Source organism: Coccinella septempunctata, chromosome 7 (assembly GCF_907165205.1).
Source record: "Coccinella septempunctata chromosome 7, icCocSept1.1, whole genome shotgun sequence".
In the NCBI taxonomy this organism is placed as follows: domain Eukaryota; kingdom Metazoa; phylum Arthropoda; class Insecta; order Coleoptera; family Coccinellidae; genus Coccinella; species Coccinella septempunctata.
The window spans coordinates 14,983,751-15,011,729 of NC_058195.1; the positions used below are offsets into that span (position 1 = coordinate 14,983,751).

A 27,979-nucleotide genomic window follows, 5' to 3' on the forward strand; every position below is an offset into this window, starting at 1 on the left:
AGTCTTGCGTAAACAAAAATATATATGTAAAAAAAGTACAGGTGTACTCTTTTTGAATCTTGCGCTAGTAGTTTGCGTTGGTGATTTAAATTGAAATGAATTGATCAAATTGTTATAGACAGTAGTAGAATATTAATAATTGATCTGTCATTATAGAAGTTTGAATTTTGATATCGAAAACTAAGGCCCGGTTGTTCAATTCGTGATTAAAGCCTGGATTAATTTTGACATTTCCGTTCAAATCTGTCACGTTAATCCAGGATCAACTTAAATCTCAGCTTAAACTTGAATTGAACAACCGAGCCTTATTTGGGCATTGAAATTGTAATAAGTGAATCATTGGCCTTTAATGTCGTTTCTCTTTCTTACAGGTGAGATTTGTAAATAGTATTACTGAAAATGATAACAATAATAAAACTCTTTCTTACAGAAAAACTCAGAATTGCTTATTATCACTAAAAAAACATTATATATAGTTGAGGAGAATTACATGAAATACATCGAAATGTTCATATAGGTACATATAAAGGGTGAATCTTTGACTCGTACAAATATTTTGAGAGTAGATTCTTGAGGTCAAAAGAAACACTTTTTTTACCATTTTTCAGAATACAGATACAGATACAAGCTGTTGTAAAGTCATAAAAAAATTTATTTTCAGATCTATATCACAAACGAATGAAATGAATTTCGGAATAAAGTTTCTCATTTATTTGATGAATCTTTTTCGAACACAAGATATCACCGACGTCTTCCAGTTTTCTCATTATGAACATTACGTACCATAAAAATACCAAAATTCAAAGAATCCAACAGTTGAAACTAAGTTGGACAATATCTAATGAATATTTGACCGTTATATAAAAGAAAAGTTTTCTTCACGTTTTCTCGTTCAATGCGCCATTTTCGGGTAATTTGATGATCATAACTGAAAATGTATCCGTGAAATTTGGATAATTGGGTACTTTGGCCGAATACAACTCTGTTTAAAAGATCCGCAGATGTATAGTGTCACAGATTTAGCTAGTTCTTCTGAAGGGAATTTTTTGATCAAAAATTATGAATATCTGAGAAATTTGAAAAATTGGGTACTTTGGCTGAATACAAATCTGTTAAAAAGATTCACAGAGGTGTAGTATCACAGAATTTACTACTTATTCTGAAGGTAATATTGTTCTTCAAGGGGTGGCACAGTTCATTATGAAAACTTAAAAATGCTATAATATAACATTTTTAAGAAGAAAGATAAAAGAATATTATTCTTTTATCAGGGCCGAATCTAAAAAAAATGATATAGGAGACAGAGGGTTTCTGGCCTCAAGAATCTACTGTTAAAATATTTGTACTAGTCAAAGACTCATCCTGTATATGACATCTTCAATTGAAGGGTACAGGGAAACAACCATCGAAGTCACTTTTTTTTTCGTGTATTGATCGACAACATCGTTAGTTCTTTTTCCTACTAGCGTTTCGAAAGTATTACTTTCCACACGCTTTGACGTTTCGAAAGTAGTATTTTTCAAAATTCGTGCTGAAAAAAGCCGCGTCAATCATGAAATTTTGGCATGTCTCTATGCGCCAATCATAAAATTCAACCAATTCTTTATGCGGCTGAGCGCACAAAAATATAATTTTTTATAATATAACGTCAGTTTCAAGAAGATAAGTCTACCGCGTGAAATTGTTTCATTTACGCTAGTAGGAAATAGTTATTTTCCTATCAAGTGCGGAAAGTGATACTTGCCCGCACGAAACTGCCGTTGCCCGAACGATGCGAAGCAGAGTTCGGGTAAGCAGTTGAGTGCGGGCAAGACACTTTCCGCAAGAGTTAGGAACAATATTTTTTCTACAAGCGCTTGAAATATATAAATATATCCATTTCACGAAACAGATCATATCTCATTTGATTAATTCATATATAATGACAGACGTAATTCTGCATGTCATTACTATGGGTTTCTCATCGTTGACGTTCTATGCATAGAAACATGATAGAATTTAATTTACTCTATAATATTTGCGTGCGGGAAAAACCCCTGCTAATCCATTCCCGCACGCAAATGCGTGCGGGAAAGAAATAGCAGGCGTTTTTCCCGCACGTTTTGGGAAAGTGACTCTTTGCAACTTGGAATGCGTGCGGGAAAAAGATTGAACGCGCACGCTTGTAGAAAAAATATTGTTCCTAACTCATGTGGAAAGTGCCTTTTCCACACTCGACAGCTTGACCGAACTGCAGTCTCTTGCGGAAAAGTATCACTTTCTACACTTGTTAGGAAAATAACTATTTCTGTACAGTAAATCTTCAGAAGCGATTTAATGTATGACTGAACTAGTTTCATGCCTGTTTTAATATACCATAATTCATTCTGAATTGAATTGTGTGACTGACTCATTTTCCGACAAAAATTGACATTGATGGTTTTTTCCCTATACCGTTCAATTGTGAATAAAAAATTTTTTAACGATGGAACATTGAGAACAATTTATGCAGATTATTCATGTAATGTATAATGTACTCATGTTTTGTTCACAACCTCTTTCTAAATTGAAGGTCATTTTCTACTGATTTCATCAGGGCCCAAAGTATTCCTTTTATTTTTAATTTGCAAAATAATCTTTATATTTCTGCAGATATTACAGGAGTTTTTTGGAACAATAATATTGCTATGGATCGCATACCAGCGTTCCTTATTTCCCCATCATATTTCAATACAAAATTCGTGAACATATTTAATTCATGTAGAAATAGGTGCCAAAAATTTAAAAATTTAATGGAAGAGATATATCATTTGTCTTCTACATCTAGTAGAGAACATGATGATAGAAAGTCAAACATTTCAATCATTGTAATGATACCATCGAAACATGTGACATTATTATATCTAGGATATTGTAGAAAATATTTATTTTGAATTTTTTTCCTTGCTTCGAAATCTGTGATCAGAAGCTAAATCATCTAAACTTCCATTGGTAACCTCATTGACTCACTACCTTTTTTTTGTGTAGCAGGGGGAAAATCTGCAAGTCAGACGAACCATACTCTCCTGAGGGGGAACAAGTGTGGGGATTCTCACTCTCCTGAGCTCGAGACCCACTAAAAACCCTTAACTGCTTCTTGAATATTGGTTCCGGGCATTTGCATATAAACCGTTCATTAACCTTGATTTAAAAGTATTTGTAACAGAAGGAACTTTTTTAAGGCTGCAGACTCCACCAGGTTACCAGGTTAAAAGTTTATTATGTTCATTTCTTTAATATTTTGACAATTTAAACCAGTCTGGCTAACTGTTACCATTTCGGGCAGGATAGGCGTATGAAGGCATCTATCTTTATAGGTATATTAAAACATACACATAATCGTTTTGATTTCCCTACATATATTTTTCTACAGAAACACCCAATAAATGACGCAATCATTCTCGGCAGCAAAAAGTCTATTCATTTCTTTCACAAAAGTTGGCAGCGCCATTCGAAAAAATACACTATCTCCCACCACTTTTAGATCCATCATGAATCAGAAGTTGTGTACTTTAAATCAATAATTCAACTGTTGAAACATTACTCTACCACATAGTAAATACCGAAAGTAATTATTCTATAATATGTGAGATCTGGCCCATTCTAATCTCCAAATGTGCACGTCTACACAATGCGCCAGAACTCTCATAGGATAACTATCAAAAAGTTACGCACGAATTTTCTATCTTCAGTTAGTATACTAACTACCGAAGATAGAAAATTCGTGCGTAACTTTTTGATCACTCTGTCTAATTCTTTCGTGTTGTTGCCTCGCATCTCACCCAAATGTCCCATGTTCTCCTCAGCAACGGCCCCTCAAACTACCGCAAAGTCCAACTGATACCAGTTAACAGAACGACAATGATCGAAGTTTTGGACCGTACAAACATTGTTACTCTGACCAACTACATTATTTACAGATAACGTTCGAGTCCTTCGCCGTGGGAACTTTCGAATCCTTCACCACCGACGGGTGTCCCGACGGCTTCATCTCCATCGCCGAGGGTCATCGGGTGAACTCAGGGGGAAAATGGTGCGGTGGCGCCTGGGGATACAGCGTTTACTACAGCGAAACGTCTAGTGTCAACATGACGCTGGCGCTGAACAAGTTTTCACAACAGGTAGGTGTGTTTGGATGCTTTAGGTGGATATGAAGTCGATGACACTCATTAAAGCTCATTTTCCTACTCTGCAGAGTTGCAGATATCGAGGGACATCTGCTGACGAGAAAAAGTTTGAATTTACAGATATCTCATTGCAAGAATGGGTTATTCTCCTGGATTTCAAAATATATGTTATTAAGATCCTTAAAACTCAAATATATCGAAAGATAGTTTTTTTAAATTTTGAACATAAATATTGCATTTTGTCTATATTTACTCAAAAAAAGTGCTCTCTCATAAACATTTTACGTCATTTTCACAATCCGGCAACGCCCATCGAGTGAATAATGGTCACGAATGTTTTCTGGTCAACATAGACTCAATAAATATCAAGTTTGGTGATCACATTTGACAAGAAAAACAAACAATGACAGAAAATATCATCAGTTTTAAGTAGGTATAGACACAGATTACAGAAAAAAATTTGTTATCTGTTATATTGGAATTCAATACAAGGAATAGTATTCGAATTTCGCGCCCTTCAATTATGAAATAGAAAACAGTTTTTCTGTATTGACAGTTACAGTGACTCTATCAAACACAGTGGCGACAATTGTAAATTTAGTATGGCGGCTTAGAAGCACAGATTTCAATGCTATGATCTCTAATTCGGAATGCGGATTGGCTCACGTCACGTCACGTGACCAAATCCGCCATATTCTTGCTAAAACGATGAAAAACGAGACCACAATTGTCGCCACTGTCTCGTTAGAGTCACTGTATTGACAGTACGTTTTTAGCGCCATCTCATTGTCAAATGTGTTTTCACTGGCCAAAATGTAGTAGATTTTTAGTACTAGAGATATGAGGGCGTTTCCTATCTTTCTACTCTATCATCTTTGCTCACAAGCTTTTACATTTTCGAATATTTACCAAGTTTCGAAGGTATTTCTGAAATTTCTGAATTTTGAAGCGAATCATCACGTGTTGAATAATTAATGGAAAAGAGTTTCCATAAATAATCTCAAATTCGATTTTGGAGTTTTCAGAAACTTGCCCATTGGCGGAGCCTTGCAAGCAAATCAATAATGTACCTACACAATAATGAACATGGTAAATATAATAACTGACAAAGAAACTGCAACACCCAGAGGGAGCTGCAAAGAATTTCTTGGTAAAACATAGATAGTATAGCAAGGAGTAAATGAGTAAAATTTGTAAGTTTTTTAAAATAAACATTTTTTGTTACCAGCTGTTCGAGGAGATCCAATGTCGATGTTTACTTATTGTTATATTGTTAAAATGCCTAGAGCATGTGCACGCGGAATTTATCGCCAGCTAAGTGAATTTGAAAGCGGTCGAATTATTGGTTTACGGCAGGCGGGGGTGTCATTTCGAGAAATCAGGAATTATCCCAAAAATAGAAAATTTTACGTGAATGTGGAAGGAGAATGCTCCACAACAAGAGATATAGAGGCCGGAGTACCTCAAGCCTCAATACTTGGGCCACTTCTGTACAACATATAAATTCACGATATCCCGAAGAATCCAAGAACCATGCTAACGTTATATGCTGACGACACAGGCATAGCAACACGACACCGCAACCCAGAAGTAATAGAACGAGTTCTACAAGAAACGATTGACGAAACAAATGACTGGTGCATAAAGTGGAAAATCAAGCTCAATGGACAAAAGAGCCAAGCAATATTACTGCAGAAAAGAAGACTCTACCCTCTGATAGGAAGAAGAAGCCACATGACAAAAAGATAATCAAAGCCGATGCTAGGCCTCAACTGACTTATGGATCAGTTGCCTGCAGTTTCGCGGCAAAGAGCACAATATGCACCTTGGTTTGTCAGGAATAGACAGATTTATAGGGACCTAAAATGGGAAACCATAACGGAATTCATGAACAGAAAAGCAGAGAAATTATTCGAAACAGCGAAAAACCATCCGAATCAAGAACTCAGGAGACTAGTGGACTACGACCCAGAGGAAGACAAAAGGAGAATGCGAATTTACCGAAGGAGACCAAGAGATCAATTAAAAAGAGAAATAAGAACAGAAACTTATTGAAAAATCCAATGAAGTGTTATCCAATAGAGGATAAACACATAAATCCCAGCACGATAGTGTGCGAGAAGAAAACCGACTGAGAGATGAACGGTTTATAGGCAAATGCCCGGAACCAATATTCAAGAAGCAGTTAAGGGATTTCATAGTGGGTCACGAGCTCAGGAGAGTGAGAATCCGCACACTTCTTCAAAAGAAGTTCATGATCGGCGTCTAGGACTTATTGACATTAGAAACCGATTTGCGACAACTCAATCTTTGGCTGATGAGTTGTTAGGAGAACAAGGCCATTCTGTAACAATTCGAACGGTTTACCGCCGTATAAGGTCTTTTGGACTGCAGCATTATCGACCCCATCTTGTATTACCTTTTACGATTGAGCATCGACGGCAACGATTACAATGTTGCAGAGAACAACAACATTGGAATGTGGAATAGCATCTGGTCGTCTTTTCTGATGAATCTCGATTCTCCTTGGGTGTACATGAAGGCCGAAGAAGGGTAAGACGACGTCGAGGAGAAAGACGTGAACCTCATTTTGATGTTGAGCGTCATGTACACCGGACAGTAGGCGTTATGGTATGGGTCGCACATGCATGTAGGTCATCTTTAGTCTTTATTCGAGGTGACATGACAGCGCTGCATTACCTTCAAGAAATTGTGGAGCCATATGTTCTCCCTTAGCTTAACCGGCTTGAGAATCCAATATTTCATATGCTCGACCTCATGTTGCCAGAGTTAGTTTAAACTTTTTTGAAGCGACCCATGTGAATGTTTTGCCATGGCCGCCCAAATCCCCCGATCTTTCGCCCATAGAACATGTTTGGGATATCATGTGTTAAAGGCTTGGAAATTTACCCCAGCCCCCACGGACTTTGGCGGCTCTGAGACATGAAGTACAGGTAGCTTGGTATAGTATCCCTCAATAAGAAATAGACCATCTTCTTGCATCAGTGCCAAGACGTGTTGGGGAGTGTATAAGAACAGGTCACGGACGTTGCAATAGCATGCTTTTCAGGTGGAATTCAGTTGAAAGCCCTAGTTGTGAATGCGGGGAACCAGAAGAAACCATAAATCATCTAGTTAATCATTGTCCAATTTATAAATTTCAGGATGGTTTTAGAGCTATACATGCAGTTTCCGAATCTTTTTTGAATTGGGTTGTCAATTTTAGGTCAATCTGACATATTGAATCTAATTTTATTATTTTACGTTTTTCTGCTTTTGTTTTCTCTTTATTTCAGATAAAAGTTTCTGGTATCTTGGAGAAGACTTTCTGGATTTTCCTTTTTGTTGGAGAAAGAATCAATTTTTGCAGTGCGAGATGCCCTTCAATATGGAATATTTCAGCTTATTTCGTGAACAATTACAATCCACTACACTCACGGGGAGAAAGGGTTTTTTTTTACTGAGGTTTTTCCCTAAGTTCTTGTATCATACACCAATTTGTATGGTACCCCGTTACGCTAACCTCTGCTAAAACTGTATCTCATACACATGCTATAATTATTGTTTGCTGTTCGAGATTGTAATGCTCTATATCAAAAGAATATATATATATAGTGTATAGATAACCGCGGTGGACAAACAAATTATTAACAAATTTAATAAAAAAATTTGTAAACCCTTCGTTTTTTTTCTTCAAATTTCAATCATTTACTCCTTGCTATATTATCTATGTTTTACTAAAAAAAGTTTGAAATTTAAACAGCTCCTTCTGGGTGTTGCAGTTTCTTTGTCACTTAGTATATTATAGAAGACAACAACGAAGATTGACATATAAAGAACAAGAATAACCGTACAAATCCAAATCTGTAGAAATGTATCACAATCATATCTACAAGGTGCTTTTAAATGAGTTTTTTTTTTCAACTCAAGGTAAAACTCGTAACTCGTCAATATAAACAGTTTTTCCAAAAACCACCTGTACAATAGTTTCAAGATGAAAAAATCATTGATAGAATAGATTCTTGATAGTGCCATGAGAAAACTGTAAAATCTAGAGAAACACTTTCAGCTGCACCATTGAACAGTCATATTATACACTATTCCCATGAAATACTCCCCATTTGTTGAATTTAACCGATCTCAACAATTTTTCCATGAATACTGCTATATTTGTCTTCATTATGCATCGAAATGCTGATGGTTAAATTACTATAATGGTCTCGGGGGTAGTAAATGGGGCACGAGGAGGAATATTCACGAAAATATAACATTATTATATGTTGCCTTGCCGGAATCGACTATTGAATTATTGTTCTTCGCGATTATGCCATTTTCCCTGCACTAATGACGAAAATTGGCAAGGCCCTTTGATCTTCGAGAATTGCAGTAAGCTTGATGGAGCAAGTGCGACTGAATATTTTATATATGTTGTCACGTTCTATGAAATGATCAGGAGTCAGACATACTTGGTTTTTTTAATTTTGTAATGATTTTTCATTCAAAACTCAGATTCAATTCTGAATAACCGTTTTTAGTTACTTTTTTGAAACGAAAACTGAATGTATAGCTGGTATACATTCCTTAGTTTTTGAACGAAAAAGTATCAAATCTGCGTTAAATCTGTATTTTTTTATTTTTTCCCAATTTTCATGCAGGGTGGGGATGAAGTATGAAAACAAAGGTAAACATCTCTAAAACGTAATTAACGATATTTATTAAACTTTGCATGCCAGTTAAATGATGTATAAAACTTCTGAATCCATAGTTTTTGTTATACTTACTTCCAGTTTAACCAATAATACTCGCGAACTACATTTCTGCAGATTTCAATTTCAAAACAATTTTGACATTGCAGACAAAATTTCTCAAAGAAAAGTCAAGATTTCCCAAATATTAATTTCCTCACTGTGAGGAAATAATATTTCCTTACAGTTGTTAGTGTTCTACATAAATAATTGAAAACATGTTTTGGTAGGGGTATTTTCGAAAACGATTTGTGATTGCCCTTCTCATTTAGGTATACTAAAATTATACTATGATTTTTTCCATTCATTACATGTTTTTAAGAAATATTTCATTCCATAATTCATTACATTTTTTAATGAGTCTACTTCAATATTCAATGTTTATGTTTTTGTTTCCATTCTGTTTTCCATGAAGTTTTTTTATGCTCTTATCTGTTATTCGAAAGTAGAATTTTCAGAAATGAATAATTTGAAAAGATGATGAGAACCTCCTTCATTTGAAGCTTGCTTTTGTACCCAGGAAAAAATTTTTTTAAAGCTATCATAGGTTATGAAAAACCCCCAAAAGGTGTATATTCGGGTAAAATAAAATGCAGCACATTTCTAAAGATTCCTTAGAAGTTGAATTCTTTTTGAATGTGCATTCCCAAGGGCGTAAAATATTAAAATACCAGTAAGGTAGAGAAATTCGAAAATAATCTCAGATTAAGTAACAGAAAAAAAATTAAATATAGGTATAAAAAAATTCAAAATGCTCATCATTATCATCATTCATCATTGCTGTATCCCGTATCCGGGAATAAATCTACAAAAAGACAAAAAAAAATTAAAGGTGCAAACAGACTTGTTATTTCTTAGGGCTAATTGCGACTGTGGGCCCTCCGATGACTGAAGAGACCCAACCGTGACCTGCAGGATCCTTCCACACTCAGGGCATGGATAGTCGATATTCTCGAGTCTTTATAACTGTGGTTGATAACCAAAGACCCCCACTGTGATCTGTCCAACGCTAGTTGTTCCCAGTTATGATTGGCATCAACTGATTTTAGGGATTGATGTAGTATATCCTTGAACCGCTTATACTGGCCTCCTGGTTTTCGGGCTCCCTCTGTGAATTCGCCATACAGAGCTATTTTGGGGAGTCTTGTGTCTTGCATGCTCAGAATGTGGCCGCTCCATCTGAGTCGGGCCCTCGCTACTTGAGTCTCAATTGTTGTACAACTCGCGCGTTGCAAGACTTCAGAATTCGAAACTTGCTGGAACCTGATGTCTGATGTGCATTATCTGTTTTAGATGACATTGTTGCGTTTCTTCAAGTTGTTTAATATGTCGCCTGTTGGGCGTCCAGCTTTCGCTTCCATAAAGAAGCGTTGGGAGGACGACTGCTCTGTAAACAGCTGTCTTGGTCTTCAGATTGATGTCGTGATTTTGAAACACTCTGACCTTTAGCTTCCAGAATGCCTGTGATGCAGAATTGATACGGTTGTGTATTTCCATGTCTAGGTTAGCCCTAGTATTTATGAAGCTTCCCAAGTATTTGAACTGCTCGACATGTTCTAGAGTTTCATTCTCCAGGCTGATATGTGTTTGAAGGCTTTCTGGCGGTTTTACCAGGATTAAATAGGCCTCCATCAAATCTGAATCTTATTCCAACATCTCTTACAGGCATACTTATGTCATCAATTATCGAGACAGCTATGTATGGTGGAAATATTGAACAGTAAAGGCGCTAACACGCAGCCTTGTTTTATTCCAGAGTTGGTTAAGAAATGGTCGGTTGTAGAGCCGGTATGCTGTATTCTAGCGGTGTTGTTGGTAATTTGGTAATTTTTCGGGTACTCCAAGGCGTCCCATGATTTTCTATAGCGCTCTCCGATCCACCTAGTCGAAGGCCTTACTTAAATCGATGTAAGCTGTATAGATCCTTGATTGTTGTTCATGGGCCTTCTCTTGCAGCTGCCGCAGTGTGAAAATTAGGTCCACTGTACCTCGATTTGGTATATCATTAGTTTAATCCCCACACATTATTCAGCCTGTTCTGAACATGAAAGAAATTCTTTAAGCCTCACTTTTAGCAACAATAGCCCACTCGTATTAAATTCTTTTATACAATGTTGACCTAACTTACTTTTACGTTACACCAAGTTTTTCGAATGGCACGGCTTGGCCTCGCCTTTCAGTCCCGTACTTGAAATTTAATGGAGTTGGATTGGACTTGGGCGGATGATAACTCAGACATCTTGAATAATTTATATTGGCGATATTTAATGAAATCATTTAAGTTCTACTTTCTGTCAAAGGAAAAGAGACACATCTCATTCAAGACCTGACAGTAACTTCGAAAAAGCAATTTTTCACCCCCGTCTCAATATTTCAACCGAAATACACCCCATTCATAAAAACTTTCAATTTCCAACGGAGCGTTACGTGCGGAAATCTGCCGTGGGTGGACGCGGCGCAGACCCATTAATCAAATTACCGTTCAGGCAGATACGTCAGCTCTAATGGAGATCAATCACTCCATTCCGATCTCTTGTCAGGAGTTGAAACGCATGGGGACTTATTAATTCGGCCAGAAAATGTGCAAAGAAGTGCGAATCAATCGGATCCATCTCACGTGAGGGGTTGTGTGAGCCTGGGGCGAAAATGAAGTCGAAATCGTGCGTTGGACGAGAGAGGTCCAATTACATGGGTCAAGTCGCTGGGAGCTTTTGAGGTTCTCGTTGAGGGGACTGCCGTGGATAATCGTGTGGAAAAGTTTCGTTGGAAGGGTTTTTCAAGTTCTGAATTTCCAAAGGATTCACTGCTCACAATGAATAAGCAACAACTTAGCGATTCAAAAATGCAATCTCTCCAAAAAAAAAAACAAAGTGCCAGCGCAAAAGGAAGACAAGTTTTGAAAGCTTATTGCATATTGTGTCGCAATATGGTAAGTTCATGCAGAGTGACTAAAAACTAGTAGCTACCTAAGAAAGGGGCCAATCTTGTTGGCATCAGATGGCTTGCACGTGTTTGCCATCTGAATAATGAACCAAGCCTTAAAAGTGAAATTGATATCCTTAACAAAGACGTCCACAAGATGATACTTCATTACAGATCATACAAGTGCCTACTAAGAAGCATGCAAAGAAAAAGAGGAACAAAAAGAAAAAAATATTGAAGGAATATCAAGAAATTGTCCGAATATAACACTCACAACCTCATGTATACAAAACAAGTGAATGGTAGAACTTAAACAACCTATAAAGAGGTTATAAACACCTCCAAATAACATTTTCAGGAATCATTCAAGAAGTCGAACAACAGAGATTTCGATGAGACCCACTGAGAAAAAATAGAATACTGGTACTACAACGACTTTTTCCAGATCCAGTCAGATGCCGAGGCTCAAGCAATAACAGAAGAAGAATATCACAAGATCATGAATCACGGAAAAAGCATGTCTCCTTGCTACGACAATATCTCTAGAAAAATACTAAGAAAATGGTCTACTCCTATCCATCAAAAAATAACGAGAATATATAATTACTGCATTAGTAATTGTTATTTTCCAAAAGAATGGGAAAAGGGTATATCAATAACCATTCCAAAAACAAATGCAGACCACTCTGAAATGGATACCTACAGAGTACAGACCCATTAGATATCGACTGAAATTCAATCTGGGAGGATTCTGCATTTTTTTAAACTTTTTAAGGTTTTCACTCCCAATCTCTGGAACAAAATTAATTAGAAGATTGAAATAAACGATTTGCTTCTGCGCTAATTCTTGCACTAATTTGATAGAGCTAATTTGATTCCATCTACACCTCAAATTAGAAATAATGAAATTGACTTCATTGAAAAATGTTTTAGAGATAAAAATACCCGACATATTTTATTGTAAAAACAATTTTAAATTTAGAAAAAAAAATTTCTAACCAAAATCATAATAATGATCAGGAACAACCAAATTTATTGAACGTAATTCCTTATGTTAACGGGCTTTCAGAGAAAAAGAAAAGAATCGGTTCCAAATTGCACATAAGAACTGTTTTTGAAACACAAAATTATTTAAGATCTATACTAACAAAATCTAAACCTTTGAATAGAAACAACACTCAAAAAATTGTATTTACAACATTTCCTGTATTTGTGGTAAAACTTCTACAGGTGAAACGTCTAGACCTCTAGAAAAAAACGAACGCGAACATTATAATAATATTAAAAATAGAAAAATTAATAGATAGCAGATTTTCAGTTCATTGAGAGACAACAGTTTTTTCTAATTGATTTGCTCCTGAGAAATTACTACAAAAATTTTTCACAGGAGCAAAGCGTTTATTTCAATTTTTTAATTGATTTTGTTTCAGAGATTGGGAGTGAAAACCCTAAAAAGTATCAGAAAATACAAACCCATTACTCTACCCTCGTTATTGGGGAAGAATTTTTCAAAAATAATAATTGCAGAAAGGGTGGAAGGGTCCCTAGAAAAATCAATACCTAAGAACCAGGTCGGATTCAAAAACAAAACCTGCACAATCCATCTTCTTACAATTCTCACTACTAGTCACTACGAATGTCCAATGCAACAAAAAGAGAGGAAATTAACCAGTTGCCTTATTTATTAACACAAAGAAAGCTTTCGATAGTGTTTGGCATGCGGTACTCATATGAAAATTACAACAACTACAATGCCCAGCCAACTTCCTGAAAATTATAAATCAATTCCTAACTGAAAGGAAATTTCAAGTGAAAGTAAAAAACGAAACCTAGATAAACAATATATAGTTTGCCGACAATACAGCACATCTAACCCATACCAACAGAATAGCTCAATGTATGGAGAAACTGCAACAACTTACAGACGTGACTGTGACGTGACTGTGACCAAACCCAGCAAAATCAAAGCTAAACATATTCAACTATAACATCAAGAGCAATTCCCCTTGAAATAGACAACGAGCTCAGCTTCAAAACACACATAAAATCCCAGAAAACAGCAGCAATCACAAGAGCCATGTAAAAACTTTGGCATCAATGTTGAGGTTCCCTTCTGGAATATGGACACAACATTCGTTCTGTGTATAGCCTTAGGGCCATACTACCAGCGTTACCATTTTTTGAACATCTATTAAGTTTAGCACAAACTTTTCTTGTTTCACCTAAGATAACCATGTATGTATGTATGTAGGTAGGTTCGGGTGACTTGGGACTTTCCAATAACTTGGGACAATTATCCCCCTTGCAGATTTCTTTGTTTGTTACCATTTATGAGTGTGGGGAAATTTAATAAGATAGTGCAGCTTCTTTTCGGTTAGTTTGACAATTAATTCGTGTTGAGTTTGCCGTGACCAGTGTAGTGGACCTACCCATGTTAGACAAATAATATTATTGAGCTATTATCACAGAGCACTAATGCATGTAGATTATGATGATTGTTCTATTTTCCATGGAGATGATAATATAAGAATTTAGCGTCGATTGTGACGGACGGAATGAAGTTTGATAAAAAATAGATAAGAGTTTTCCTTCGAAGAGTAGAGAACATTACAACCAGAGCGTTTGAATTGGCAGGAAAAATTACCGAATTCAGGAGAGTAAAAGCGCGTTTTTTTATGTCCCTTATACGTTCTAGTGTCCTGTACATGTGTTTCACTTTATGCATGTGTATTTTTTTCTGGATACGTGGGATACTGGGATATTAGATATGTCATGAAACAAGGTTGTTTACAAATCAAACGGCAACACGGATCTCATTCATTGATTTTGTTGTTTCATAGGGTGACTTGGGACAATGCCGAAATAGATACAAGCGGCGCATTGGCAGCAGGAAATATGCCGATTTTTCGTCGGTATCTATGTATATCATTGTGTCACCTATTTAGAATATTTTTATCATAAATGACGATGAGACCATTGAGAGAAAACTATTCAAATACTGATTGCCTAGGATATGAGTTGGTTTAAATTTATGTAATATGTCTGATTTTGTTATTGTGTCATATTGGCTGATTCCTGTATTGCGTTATTCATTTCAGAGCAGAGCCCTGATGAATATTTTTGAATAAAAATCGAAACCAGTCAGTATTGTTTTCAAGAAAGTGGTTTTGATTTGAACCCAGACCTTCTTTCTCTGAAAAAAACCTTTGCATAGTAGAAAAAAGAGGTCTCAAACATATTGTCCATTATTATTTACCTAATTTCCTCAAAGAAATCACCAAAGAATGAAAGAAATCAAAGCTCCCTTGTTTTGTTTAGTTCTTTTACATTTGAGTTGCAATATATTTACGTTACCTGTAATAGGGGTTTATCATTTAATTTCCTTACCGAATTTCAACTATATAATCACAAATTCTAATTTTTCAAAACTATACACCGTCCCAAGTCACCTGTTTCATTTGAGAGTTGGGAAATCAATAGATTTTAACTTGTGTCCCAAGCCTCCCAAATCGGTGGGTGACTTGGGACAAATATATTTTATTTTTTTCAAAATTTATATCCGAATTCTGAAGCATGGTAAATATCCTTATCAATAGTCTGACTCCGGGTTTCATAAAGCTTGATCGCTGAATAAACGCTTGATTGACGAATAAACGTCAATTTGTTTTCAATCGATAATTCAGTCATGATCGTTCAGATTATCATTCTCGCATCAAATTATGATGTTCATACATCCATTCAATTATTCTCAATTGCTACTTCTTCAATATATTCAGAAATTAAAAGGTTTCAGTGATTTCGTTTCAGAAATCGAGTGACTGTCAAAGCGTTGATCGGACAAACAAAGTTTTATGAAACCTTCTGTGAGTCATTGAGCATATTCGAATATATCAGATAAAGAACCGGTGTGAACCTAGCAGACCGTTTCCAGCAGACCGTTCGACGGAAACACCCGAACGCTGTGACCAGTGGCGTACAGCCAAAATTTTATAACACGGAAACTATACGCCGGAGCATAACCATATTTGGAATGTAGGACCTTTATATCGATGTGATTAACCACAAAAAAAAATCAGCGACTCGCATAGGGATCCAGGGGGTGATTCGTCATCCCCTAAATTTCAAAATTTTATAACACGTGAACTATTCGCCGGAGCATAACCATATTTGGAATGTAGGACCTTTATATCGATGTGATTAACCACAAAAAAAATCAGCGACTCGCATAGGGATCCAGGGGGTGATTCGTCATCCCCTAAATTTGAAAATTCGATAACACGTGAACTATTCGCCGGAGCATAACCATATTTGGAATATGGGATCTTTATATCGATGTGATTAACCACATAAAAAATCAGCGACTCGCATAGGGATCCAGGGGGTGATTCGTCATCCCCTAAATTTCAAAATTCGATAACACGGAAACTATTTGCCGGAGCATAACCATATTTGGTATGTAGGATCGTTATATTGATGTGATAAACCACACAAAAAATCAGCGACTCGCATAGGGATCCAGGGGGTGATTCGTCATCCCCTAAATTTGAAAATTCGATAACACGTGAACTATTCGCCGGAGCATAACCATATTTGGAATATGGGATCTTTATATCGATGTGATTAACCACACAAAAAATCAGCGACTCGCATAGGGATCCAGGGGGTGATTCGTCATCCCCTAAATTTCAAAATTCGATAACACGGAAACTATTTGCCGGAGCATAACCATATTTGGTATGTAGGATCGTTATATTGATGTGATAAACCACACAAAAAATCAGCGACTCGCATAGGGATCCAGGGGGTGATTCGTCATCCCCTAAATTTGAAAATTCGATAACACGTAAACTATTCGCCGGAGCATAACCATATTGGGAATGTCGGATCTTTATATCGATGTGATTAACCACAAAAAAAAATCAGCTACTCGCATAGGGATCAAGGGGGTGATTCGTCATTCCTCATATTTCTAAATTCGATAACACGGAAACTATTCGCATGGATCCCTATGCGAGTCGCTGATTATTCGTGTGGTTAATCACATCGATATAAAGATCCTTCATTCCAAATATGGTTATGCTCCGGCAAATAGTTTCCGTGTTATCGAATTTTGAAATTTAGGGGATGACGAATCACCCCCTGGATCCCTATGCGAGTCGCTGATTTTTTGTGTGGTTAATCACATCGATATAAAGATCCCATATTCCAAATATGGTTATGCTCCGGCGAATAGTTCACGTGTTATCGAATTTTCAAATTTAGGGGATGACGAATCACCCCCTGGATCCCTATGCGAGTCGCTGATTTTCTGTCTGGCTAATCACATCGATATAACGATCCTACATACCAAATATGGTTATGCTCCGGCAAATAGTTTCCGTGTTATCGAATTTTGAAATTTAGGGGATGACGAATCACCCCCTGGATCCCTATGCGAGTCGCTGATTTTTTGTGTGGTTAATCACATCGATATAACGATCCTACATACCAAATATGGTTATGCTCCGGCGAATAGTTTCCGTGTTATCGAATTTTGAAATTTAGGGGATGACGAATCACCCCCTGGATCCCTATGCGAGTCGCTGATTTTTTGTGTGGTTAATCACATCGATATAAGGATCCTACATTCCAAATATGGTTATGCTCCGGCGAATAGTTCACGTGTTATAAAATTTTGAAATTTAGGGGATGACGAATCACCCCCTGGATCCCTATGCGAGTCGCTGATTTTTTGTGTGGTTAATCACATCGATATAACGATCCTACATACCAAATATGGTTATGCTCCGGCAAATAGTTTCCGTGTTATCGAATTATGAAATTTAGGGGATGACGAATCACCCCCTGGATCCCTATGCGAGTCGCTGATTTTTTTTGTGGTTAATCACATCGATATAAGGATCCTACATTCCAAATATGGTTATGCTCCGGCGAATAGTTCACGTGTTATAAAATTTTGGCTGTACGCCACTGGTCACCGCGTTCGGGTGTTTCCGTCGAACGGTCTGCTGGAAACGGTCTGCTAGGTTCACACCGGTACTATATTCATTGTGAATGTAACAGGAAAAAAGACTTCGGTCGATAGCCATTTGACCAATGTCAATAAAGTTTCTCTCTCTCAGTCAAACTTATGCTGTCATAATCGTCGTGGGGCAAAGGATATTGAAGGTCCTGTAGTTGAATCAATTGTTTCTCTGACATGAATTCACTTAACACCAGCAGAAATTTCTGCTTTTGTCGTAATTCATCTCACTCTTTGGAATAACGGTGAATTTGGTACAAACAACCAAATGTTCTCACCAGAATTCTTTTATTGTCTAACACTCAGAAACTGCAAATATCAGTTCAAAGAAATCCACTTGAACACAGGCATTCATTTTGAAATCATCATCCAGGAAATACTGCAGAGCTGAATATTCTTTGTTCAGAACAATAAGTCACTCCTAATAAAAGACGATATGATGGATATGCCACACCGCCACTTACAGTACACAAAGAGCCATTTTCACCCTAACAATTTTTAGTTAGAAATGAACGCCATTCGCAGACGACAGACGACTCCTGTAACATCATGCTGTAAAGGACGTTTCATCCCTCTCATCCATTTCAGGCATTATTTGTATGGAAACGTGATGCGTACGAGACCAGACGTCAGTTTAATTTTGAAATTAATTAAATATTTTCGTCGGAATTCTGAAACGTTTACGGAAATAACTGATGATGCTGTTGGGTGTTGAGTAATGGGATTTTTCCATCTTCGTTTTTGTTCATATCATATACACGAGTAGGTATTTAATATTCGAAGTAGGTAATGAAAATAGTACAGTTTCCTCTATCGTCTGTTCAGTTGTATTCATCCTATATCCTATATCTGATGATATACTCATTATACTACATATTCATCAACTTATTTGAAAATTGAGAGAGGGTGAGAAATTTCACATTTCACCTAGGGTTATAGAAATCTCTATAAATTGTTGTGTATATAAATTTCGTGGAGGAGGATTGGAAGAGGTAAGAGGGTATACGATAAGCTGATTTAGAGCTTTGGAGAAATCGCGATCTGTGAGCGAACCGCTGCATATTGAGGGCCGTAAGCAGTGCAAAACGAAAAACGAAAGAAGATGTCCATTGAAATTGTAAAAATCGAAAAATTGGAGTATCGAGCCATCATCAAGTACCTGTATTTAAAAGGGCAAGAGGTAAGCAGATTTACGAAGATATGCTTAATACCTGACTGCAAGCTTTAAAAGAGGTAAATTTTCCATTGAGATGATGACCGATCGGGAAGGCTAGTTTCTCTGCCCGTCCCCGAAAATATAGATGCAGTTCATGACATGATCTTATGAGACCGATCTTATGATGAAGATATCTGAAGCACTGAATCTTTCATACGAACGCGTCATCATATAGTTCACTTCAATTTGGACATGTGAAAAATTGCTGCAAAATGGTTCCCCAAATGTTTGAATGTTGACCAAAAGTGTACAAGGATAGAAGCATCGCGTTCGATCTGTGCTCGATTTGAAAGCGATATAGACTTCTTAAACCGAATTGTTACTGTGGATGAGACTTGGGTACATTTCTACGATCCAGAAACAAAGCAACAATCGATGGAATGGCGACACCCTGTTACTCCAAGAGCTAAGAAGTTTCGTGTCCAAAAATCTGCTGGAAAAGTTCTTGCTTCAGTTTTTTGGGATTGCCATGGAGTAATTATGATTAATTTTTTGGATAAGGGTTGAACAATAACCGGAGATTACTACTCGACATTACTGACCACTCTACGGGAAAAAATTAAAGAGAATAGAGGCTGAAAGCTATCCAAAGGTGTTTTGTTTTCGCAGGACAACGCCCCTGCACACAAATCTCATGTTACCATACAAAACATTCGTGATATAGGGTTTAAATTACTAGAACACCCCCCTCATTCACCACATTTGGCTCCATCGAACTATAATCTCTTTCCTCAACTGAAAAAAAGTTTGAAAGATCGTAAATTTTCTTCCAACGAGGAGGTAATAAAAGCTGTGGAGGTCTGATCTGCAGAGCAAGAAGAAATATTTTTTTGAAAGGTCTAGAGACGTTGCAGGCTCGCTGAAATAAATGTATACAATTAAGAGGAGAATATGTTGAGTAATAAAATATTTTGACATTGAAATTTTGTTTGGTTCTATAGGCTATATATATAGGCCATATATACAATATACATATATAGGTCAAGAATTTTTCAATATATCCTCATGCAGGCACCTTTCTGATAGCAGTCCAGTGGCGTACTATGATTTTTTCTGACAGGTATATTTGCTGAGCTATAACATATAAGGATGTGTTGTTTTCTATGGAAATACAAGGTTAAAATGACTAAGGAAGGCTGAGGGCGATGTATGATATATTTCTGAAACGGGTAGAAAAATGGCGATTCTTTCTAAGTCATTTTAAACTATCGTTTTCATAAGAAAAAATATATCTTTATGTTATAGCTCAGCAAATATACCCGTTGAAAAAAATCATAGTACTCCACTGGATTGCTATCAAAAAAGTCTCTCCATAATGTTTTTATTTCAACATACTAACTCAAACAGAAACGGAGATAATGACCAAAGTTGAAATTTTAATTTTGGCCTAAAACTCGAAAACAAAAGAAGATAGCAGAGAACAGTTGATGGCATCATAAGTTTCTCGAAAAAAGACGAACATAATGTGCCATGCATTTTCTTCTATCTCGTTGGGTTAAAAAGTTGTAGTCTACGTATAACCAATTTTGCCCACCCTGTACAATACTCACCTGGAGTTTGGTGCGTTCCTCCCGATTCACCCTGTATATCCCACCAACTTGACATGACCAACGCACCTTGAAATCTCAGACCACGCAGCAATCATTTGAAATCCTTAATGGTTTCCAGGAAAGCTCGGGATACAGTTTTGAGTTCAAACTGTCCTATAAATTTCTCCGACTGAGCGATGCCAGAATACGTTATGGCAATGCCACACGAAAGTCGTACAGGGGAAAGCTTGCGGTAGGCACGTACTGCGACAGGCTTCTGGAGGGATGTTCGAAGAGAACCTGCAGGATACAGTCGCCGAATTATCCCGGCATTTACCCGAGAAACGTCAGTTGTCATTTTAGGGTCAGAGAGCGGAACGTTCCAGTGGGAAAGCACGCTTTGATATCGGTCAGGCAGGCGAATTTCCACTACAAGGAGAACGTCCCCAATTTCGATAACAGCGACAAGGCTTTCAAGTGAGTAGCTCTTTTTAGTTATTCCTCGGAGGTTATGCTAGAACTACTAAATATGGAATTATACAGGTTGAATCTTTGACTTCTATATACATTAAAACAGTAGATTCTACAGGTCGAAATAAGCACTTTTTTATTCAACATTTGTTTCAATTCCGCTTAGATCAAAATATATAAATATTTTAAGTTTTCATGAGGAGCTATGCCACCTCTGGAAACCTGATTGTTTCAAGCATTTAATATATAATTTCAAGCTTGGAAATAGACTGCTGTACTAGACAAACAAGCGCCGAATGAAATTTTTTTTTGTTACATTTGGTGAACAAAGTACCTATAGTTGGGGAGCCGACGATGCTAAATCGGGATTTACCCGAGCGTCGTGGAGACCTAGTGGATTTTAAAGATTAGATGGTAGAAAAGATGTTTTCAGAGATGTAAAAGAAAAATCGTCAGGTGTACATACTCGAGCGTATCAGATTGAGATACTATATATGCCCTAAGTGTCTCTGATAATAAATTCATGTTAATCTGACAATTTGTTTGCTGGGGGCTGGCCTTACGAAAGAGTTGAAAATGGTTAACAAAAAATTTTCGACAGTCTCAGATTTTTAGAGGATATGTTAATTGGGCCGAAGAGACTGACAATTCGTACGTAACGTAAGGTCAGAGCAGCTCTATGAAAATGCAAAAAAAATCGTTACTTGTACATTCCCGAGCGTGCCGAATTTTCATACAGATGGTTATTCTCGGTGTTGTTGACGTGCTGATCCATTAATCTTACACTAATCAGAGGGGGGTTTTCTTAATGTTAAAGACAGTTCGAATATGTTTTAAACATCTCCCTTCCTGTACCTCTAATCGTTTCTGTATTTATTATGAAAGTTGTAGGTAATAAAATTCTATAAAACTTTTTTCTGAAGCAATTTTACATACTCTCAACCGTTTTCAAGTCAGAGGGTGATAATGGTCAGCAGCTTAGCCACATATTCGAAAGGCCAAGATCAATGTAGAAACCCAGTCTAATGTACATTTATCGCCATATATCTCAAAAACGTTCAAATTACTTCGGACAAAATTTGTACAAGATGCTCTACAACTTTTATAATGAATGCGAAAACAATTTGAAGCCCAGGAGAGGAAATGATTCAAAAAACTGATTTTTTTACCTTTATGGCCAATTTTTATTGTTTCGGCTTGCTGGAATTGTTAGATTATATTTTTTCCATTATTCTTCAATCATTAGCTATAAAATAAGAAAAGAAGCCACCGCGCTCGAGAATGTACTCATGACGATTTTTTTTTGCAAGTTTGGCGCCCTCCTACACATTTTCGTGACGCTTAAAATGTCAGATGAAGAGAATATATACTTTTCAACATGTAATTAACCAAATATATCTCAATCTGACACTCTCGAGTATGTACAATGATCGTTTTTTTTTTACTATTCTGACCCCTATATTCAGGTCCGATTTTTGGTAGAGATACATACTTTACAGGGTCCAAGATATCTTCCCTTATATTAATATGGCACGCTCGATTAAATCCCAAATTCCCAAATATTATAAAAATAATTAAGGTACAATAGGGTGAAAAGTGAAAAAGTCTTCATTTTGAACTTTTATTGAAAATTGAGTTCATATTTATAAATATAATATTTTGTACATTTTCATTTGACGTGAACATCGAGTTTTTCATTGCGGTGCCTCTTTAAAATTGACCGTTGAATCAATATTAACATCATGTTGTTCAATAAGTTTACTTGTTAACTGTCAACCGCCTGTTTAATACACTTGCGTACGACATTTCAATTTCGATTAAGTGGTTTTCTTGATTTTTCCAGTTTTCTAGGCAACCACAAATAATGGGGTCGGTTCATCTATTTTATATGAAGCGCAAACAAAAAACTAGGCTCCATTTTTATTTATAAAGATTCCTCTCTTGATTCCTATTTCATTTTCGATAATAATTATAACCAATTAGGCGTGCAATCTACCATATAAGCTGTAATATTCATTTTCAATATGTAATCCTTCATTATCGTTATTCATTTCAGTTCGTAGAAGAGTTCAACAATTTCAAGGAATATAAATACACGGTTAATATAGTTTCAAAGACATTGTGACCCAGTGAAACGTATCCATAGCCAAAGTAGGTAGCACCATAAGATTTCGCATATCTTAAAATTTTTATGTACCAAATTCAGTTATTGGGATGCAAAGAAGAGGCCATTTTAGGGACGAAATTCAGGGGGCTGTAACTCCATAAGAAAGGCCTCCTGGCAGAAACCAAAAATAAGGGTCTCTTAATTTTATCTAGTGAATCAGAGGCCAGATTTTGTTGCTTCGACTTCGGGACACTCTGTATGATACAGGATTGTCCGGAAAGAATGTGAGGCAAAGATCTTCTGCCTGAAAGCAGTCCGTAGCCTGTCAGAATGCTTATCCACACAATATCACTTTTAGTGCTGCGTAACGATCAATGAAGGAAACTTTTTTCTTCGAAATGATACTGCATGTTTGTCTCATTGAAACCTGCTCAACAATAACACATAAAGTAACTTTATGAGTACCCCCTCCATTGATGAGAATCGATAAGTTTTTTCATCACTAGACGATTCGGTTTATCCAAGAACCTACATTTACTCAATTTTATTTGAATACGAGTAATACGACAGATTTTTATAAAGCTGTCGCAAATTTACTGCATTTTGGATGTCTTTCTGATGCTCTAGCGCCTGTGGGGAGCGTTTTGGGACCTCAGTTGATATTGAGATTTCTTCATATTTTGACTTCTGGAATCACTCCCTGAAATATATTAACTTAAATCTGGACATCCTGTAAATAACACAACAGTGTGATCCAAAGAAATTTACCTCGATTTTCCGGCTTTAAAATGAAAATGTGGAACGCACCGGTTGAACGAAATGAGGTGGGCGCCATCTTGTTGGATAATGATCGTTTGATGGTCTTCTGCATTCTTTAATACTTTCACAGGAGGGCTGGATAAAAAAACGTCCTCCAATAGATCTGAATGAATTTGGCAGGTGAGATTACAGGGTATAAAAAAGGAAGATTTTGCGATTTCAATAAATACCCGCATTTAATTTTTGGGAAGCTGAGTATGCGTTTCATGAAATAATCTTGGATTTTCATATGACCAATACCGAGCGTGACGCCGGTTTACAATGTCGTTAAGGTGAAATGAAAACTCGCCCGAAAAACAGATATCGAACATGTAATTTGGATTACTGTTAATCATTTCTCTGACCACTTCACAGAACTGAAATCGGCGATCAAGATTATCCTTATTCAGTTCCTGAGTCAATCGTAACTCATAATTCATGTTGTTATTCTAATGATCTGATGATAGTAAGGTCAGATCCATTGCTACATGACTTAAGACAGCCACGTCCCTCGCTTCGTCTCTTTCATGCACCCTCTTTGTTTCTGACTGAACCAGTAGCGTCAAATTAGGCAACCAGTTGCACGTAAGCAGCAGATACTATTTTTACATGTTGTCGTTCGTTGAATAAAGCCTCTGTTGTTCGCGCAGAGTCGTTGATTTTATCATCCTCACTCTTTTTTCTACGTAATACATCATTTTAATTCTATTTCAAATTTACGATCCCTTTGACACAGTTGTAACGTTCTAAAAAATTAACGATAGAGTAAGGTATATCAAAAACATGGTCCGTGTATCTTTCTGGACCATAATTAATACTTTTTTGGACAAAAAATTAACAACATAACCTCTGAATACCTTTGAAATATGTCGGATACGAATAATATTCTCAAGATAAATTTCACATTGCCTCTTTCTCTATTTTCGCTGTTATTTCATTATCGATGGATATTTTGAAGCGAAATTTTAAGTTCAGATAGTACCCGATACGATCGTCAAAATTAGTAATCGCAACACATCTCATTCCTATTCAAAATCAAGATTTTGTGTTCACCCCCATTAGGACGGTTTGAAGTTACGGGGATGAAAAATGCGGAAAAGTTGTTTCCCCTCGAATCAGAAGTTGACGGTTCCAAGTGATTTTCTACATTTTCATTTTAAGGTCGGAATATCGAGGTGTTAAGTTTTCGTTGGACCAGCCTGTATTATGTACATATTATGTATATTCATTAGTACGTTTTATTCAACCAAAGCTCGAGGAGTTATACCGAAGCGCTGTACTAGTCAAGAACATACATCTTCAACAACTCATCTTTACTAATTAATCGGAGTCAGGATACGTTGGAAGTTATATAATTATTGGAGGGTGATTCAAGCTTTACAACATAACTACTGCGTGTATTTCTTATGTGACAGATCTTATGGAAGTTCATTCAGTACTCAGTGAGGATAGCAATCTCGATAACATATGAAAATTGAATATAGATATATTCGAAATTGATTATCACTATTATCAGTAGGACTGAAAGCTGACTTCTCCGATTCTCATTGCTTTCATGGTTTCACTCACTGCATAGCTAGTATAGAAATTTTTTTTGAAAAGTCCAATTGTGAAAAATAGATAATTTTCAGTCCAGGAGACATCACTTGGTTGTATCTATATCAAATTTCTTATCTTTCCTTCATCTGAATGATTTTGAATTGAATAATTGTTGAAAGGATTCAAGAGATAGTCATAATTAATATCACAGTGAAACATTATAAGTACCTAATAAAGAATAATAATATCTTGCGTAGTAGAATTAGCAATACTCAGGATTTCGAAATTAACATATGAAATTTCAAGCTGCTCTTCAAATAAAGAAAAATAGAATAAATAAATTTTCATCAAATAGGTGAAAGTAAGTTTTTACAATTTTCTTTTCAATTCATGACAGTGATTTTCGAGAATCCTTGTTAGAATGACGTTAAAAAACGAACCGTGAATTTCTTCATTATTTTCTGATTATTTTACCATATAGTCAGATATTTTATCTCATGAGCCAGATCTAAAAAATATCGAATTGAATCTTTGACTCGTACGAATATTTCAACAGAAGATTCTTGAGATCAAAAGGAACACTTTTTTCCTTAACCATTTTTTCCAAATCGGCTCTATTTAAAAGACTGTTGAAACACTATAAAATAATATTATCTCACGAACGGTTTCATTGAATGATATGAATTTCGGAATATAGTTTTTCATTTGAATCTTTTTTGAACACAATATATCACCCACATCTTTCAGTTTTCTCATTATGACCATTACGTACCATAAAATACCAAGAATTCAAAGAACCAAACTCTTGATGAAGATGAGTTGAACGCTATCTGATGAATATTTGAATGTTTTGTAAAATAAAAGTATTCTTCATATTTTCTCGAATAATGCGCCGAATAATGTTCAAAAATCAAAAAGTATCTGTGAAAATTTAAAAAATGGGGAACTTTGGCTGAATACAACTCTGTTTGAAAGATCCTCAGAAGTGTAGAGTCACAGATTCAGCTAGTAATTCTGAAGCTTATTGCTGCTTGAAGCTGATTATTTTTTCTAGGGGTTGCACAGCTCATTCTGAAAAGTGAAAATGGTTATATCTTTTTATCAGGGCCGAAACCGAAAAAATGGTATGGGAAAAAAGTATTTCTTTGGACCTTAAGAATCTACTGTTAAAATATTAGTAGGAGTCAAAGACTCACCCTGTATATCTGTCTATTATTATAGGTTTAGGTCCGAAATACATGTCTAAATTTGTTCTTCGCAGAATTTGGGATCAGTGCAACATGATGCAGGACTACATTGAAATTCTGGATGGCTGGGGGCAGGGTGCCACCACACTTGCCCATTTATGCAGTGGGGAGACAGTTCCACAGATAATGAGTAGTGGACCGGAACTGATGATTAAGTTTCACACGTCTCCATTTGGAAATCCTTTCCATCCCCTACCCCTCTCCTATCTACCAGGATTCGAACTGGAAGTGGAGGTAACTAAAACTAAAATTAATTTTCCTATTGCACCTAACTACCGAAATTGAACCACTTATTACATTTTGCCTAGAAATTAACGGTTGTTTCATTTATTCTCAAACATTTTATAATCATATCACAACCATTCGACACAGAATCTGAACAAATAATACACCTGAACCTTCGTCATAAATTATTCTGTCTGTTGGTGAAAACCAGACCACCTTCCACTTTATTACCCTTTCAATCGGCTTTGAACTGAATTGCAACTTCTTCCTATGCCTACTCTTGATTATCACAAAGTGGTAGTCTCATTTTACCATAAGTGACATTGACTCTTCACTAAAAAGCCCGATTCTGACTCAGAATATTCACTAACAAGCAATATAGGCAGAAACGTAAATTTTAGTGAAAATATAAAATGATCAGTGATTCGAGCAATGCGAGTAAAAATGATGAATCTGAATCTGAAACCGTAGCTGAAAAGCAGCAATAAAATGAAAAATCAATAGCTTTCACCAATGCAGGATAGTGGTAGGTACTAGTGGCAATATTGACAGCAGAGCCGGAACTAGGATTCTGGCGCCTGTGGCGAATTCTCATAATGCGCCCCTAAGAAATTCTCTTTCTTATGTTGATTTGTATTTATCTTTCATAATCGAATACCAAGCTTTTTTTGCTCGGAAAAATTTTTCCCATTTTAAAGAAATTAATAATAAAAGGAATAATCAAATAATCAAAATAAAAGGGATACGAAATAACAATAACATGCATTCAAAATGAACTATAATTTGACTTTTCTTGCTTTGGTTTCTGCAAGAATATCAATGATGTCGTGATTCTTTTTCTTTTCTATTGATGGGACTGCTATGCTAAATAAGTCAGCCTTTCCTGTCCAGTTAAAGACCTTAAATAGGTTTCCACTAATTTCAATCAAGAACTTTAATATGTAGCTGTGGCAGCTGTAGTTACTGATAAAGTCAAGAATATTTTGAGTGGCCACAAATTTGTATGGATCTGA

At 36.3% G+C, this 27,979-nt stretch overlaps 1 protein-coding gene across 3 annotated transcripts in view; it reads left to right on the plus strand.

Annotated features, from left to right (window-relative positions):
- LOC123316942 overlaps positions 1-27,979 on the plus strand; it is an 82,557-nt gene that overhangs the window by 42,737 nt on the left and 11,841 nt on the right. For all 3 annotated transcript variants that reach the window (XM_044903261.1, XM_044903263.1, XM_044903262.1), the window contains 3 exons: positions 3,939-4,139; positions 20,719-21,056; positions 26,756-26,975. In XM_044903261.1, coding sequence (XP_044759196.1) covers positions 3,939-4,139; positions 20,719-21,056; positions 26,756-26,975 — 759 coding nt within the window. The remainder of the gene's footprint in view (positions 1-3,938; positions 4,140-20,718; positions 21,057-26,755; positions 26,976-27,979) is intronic.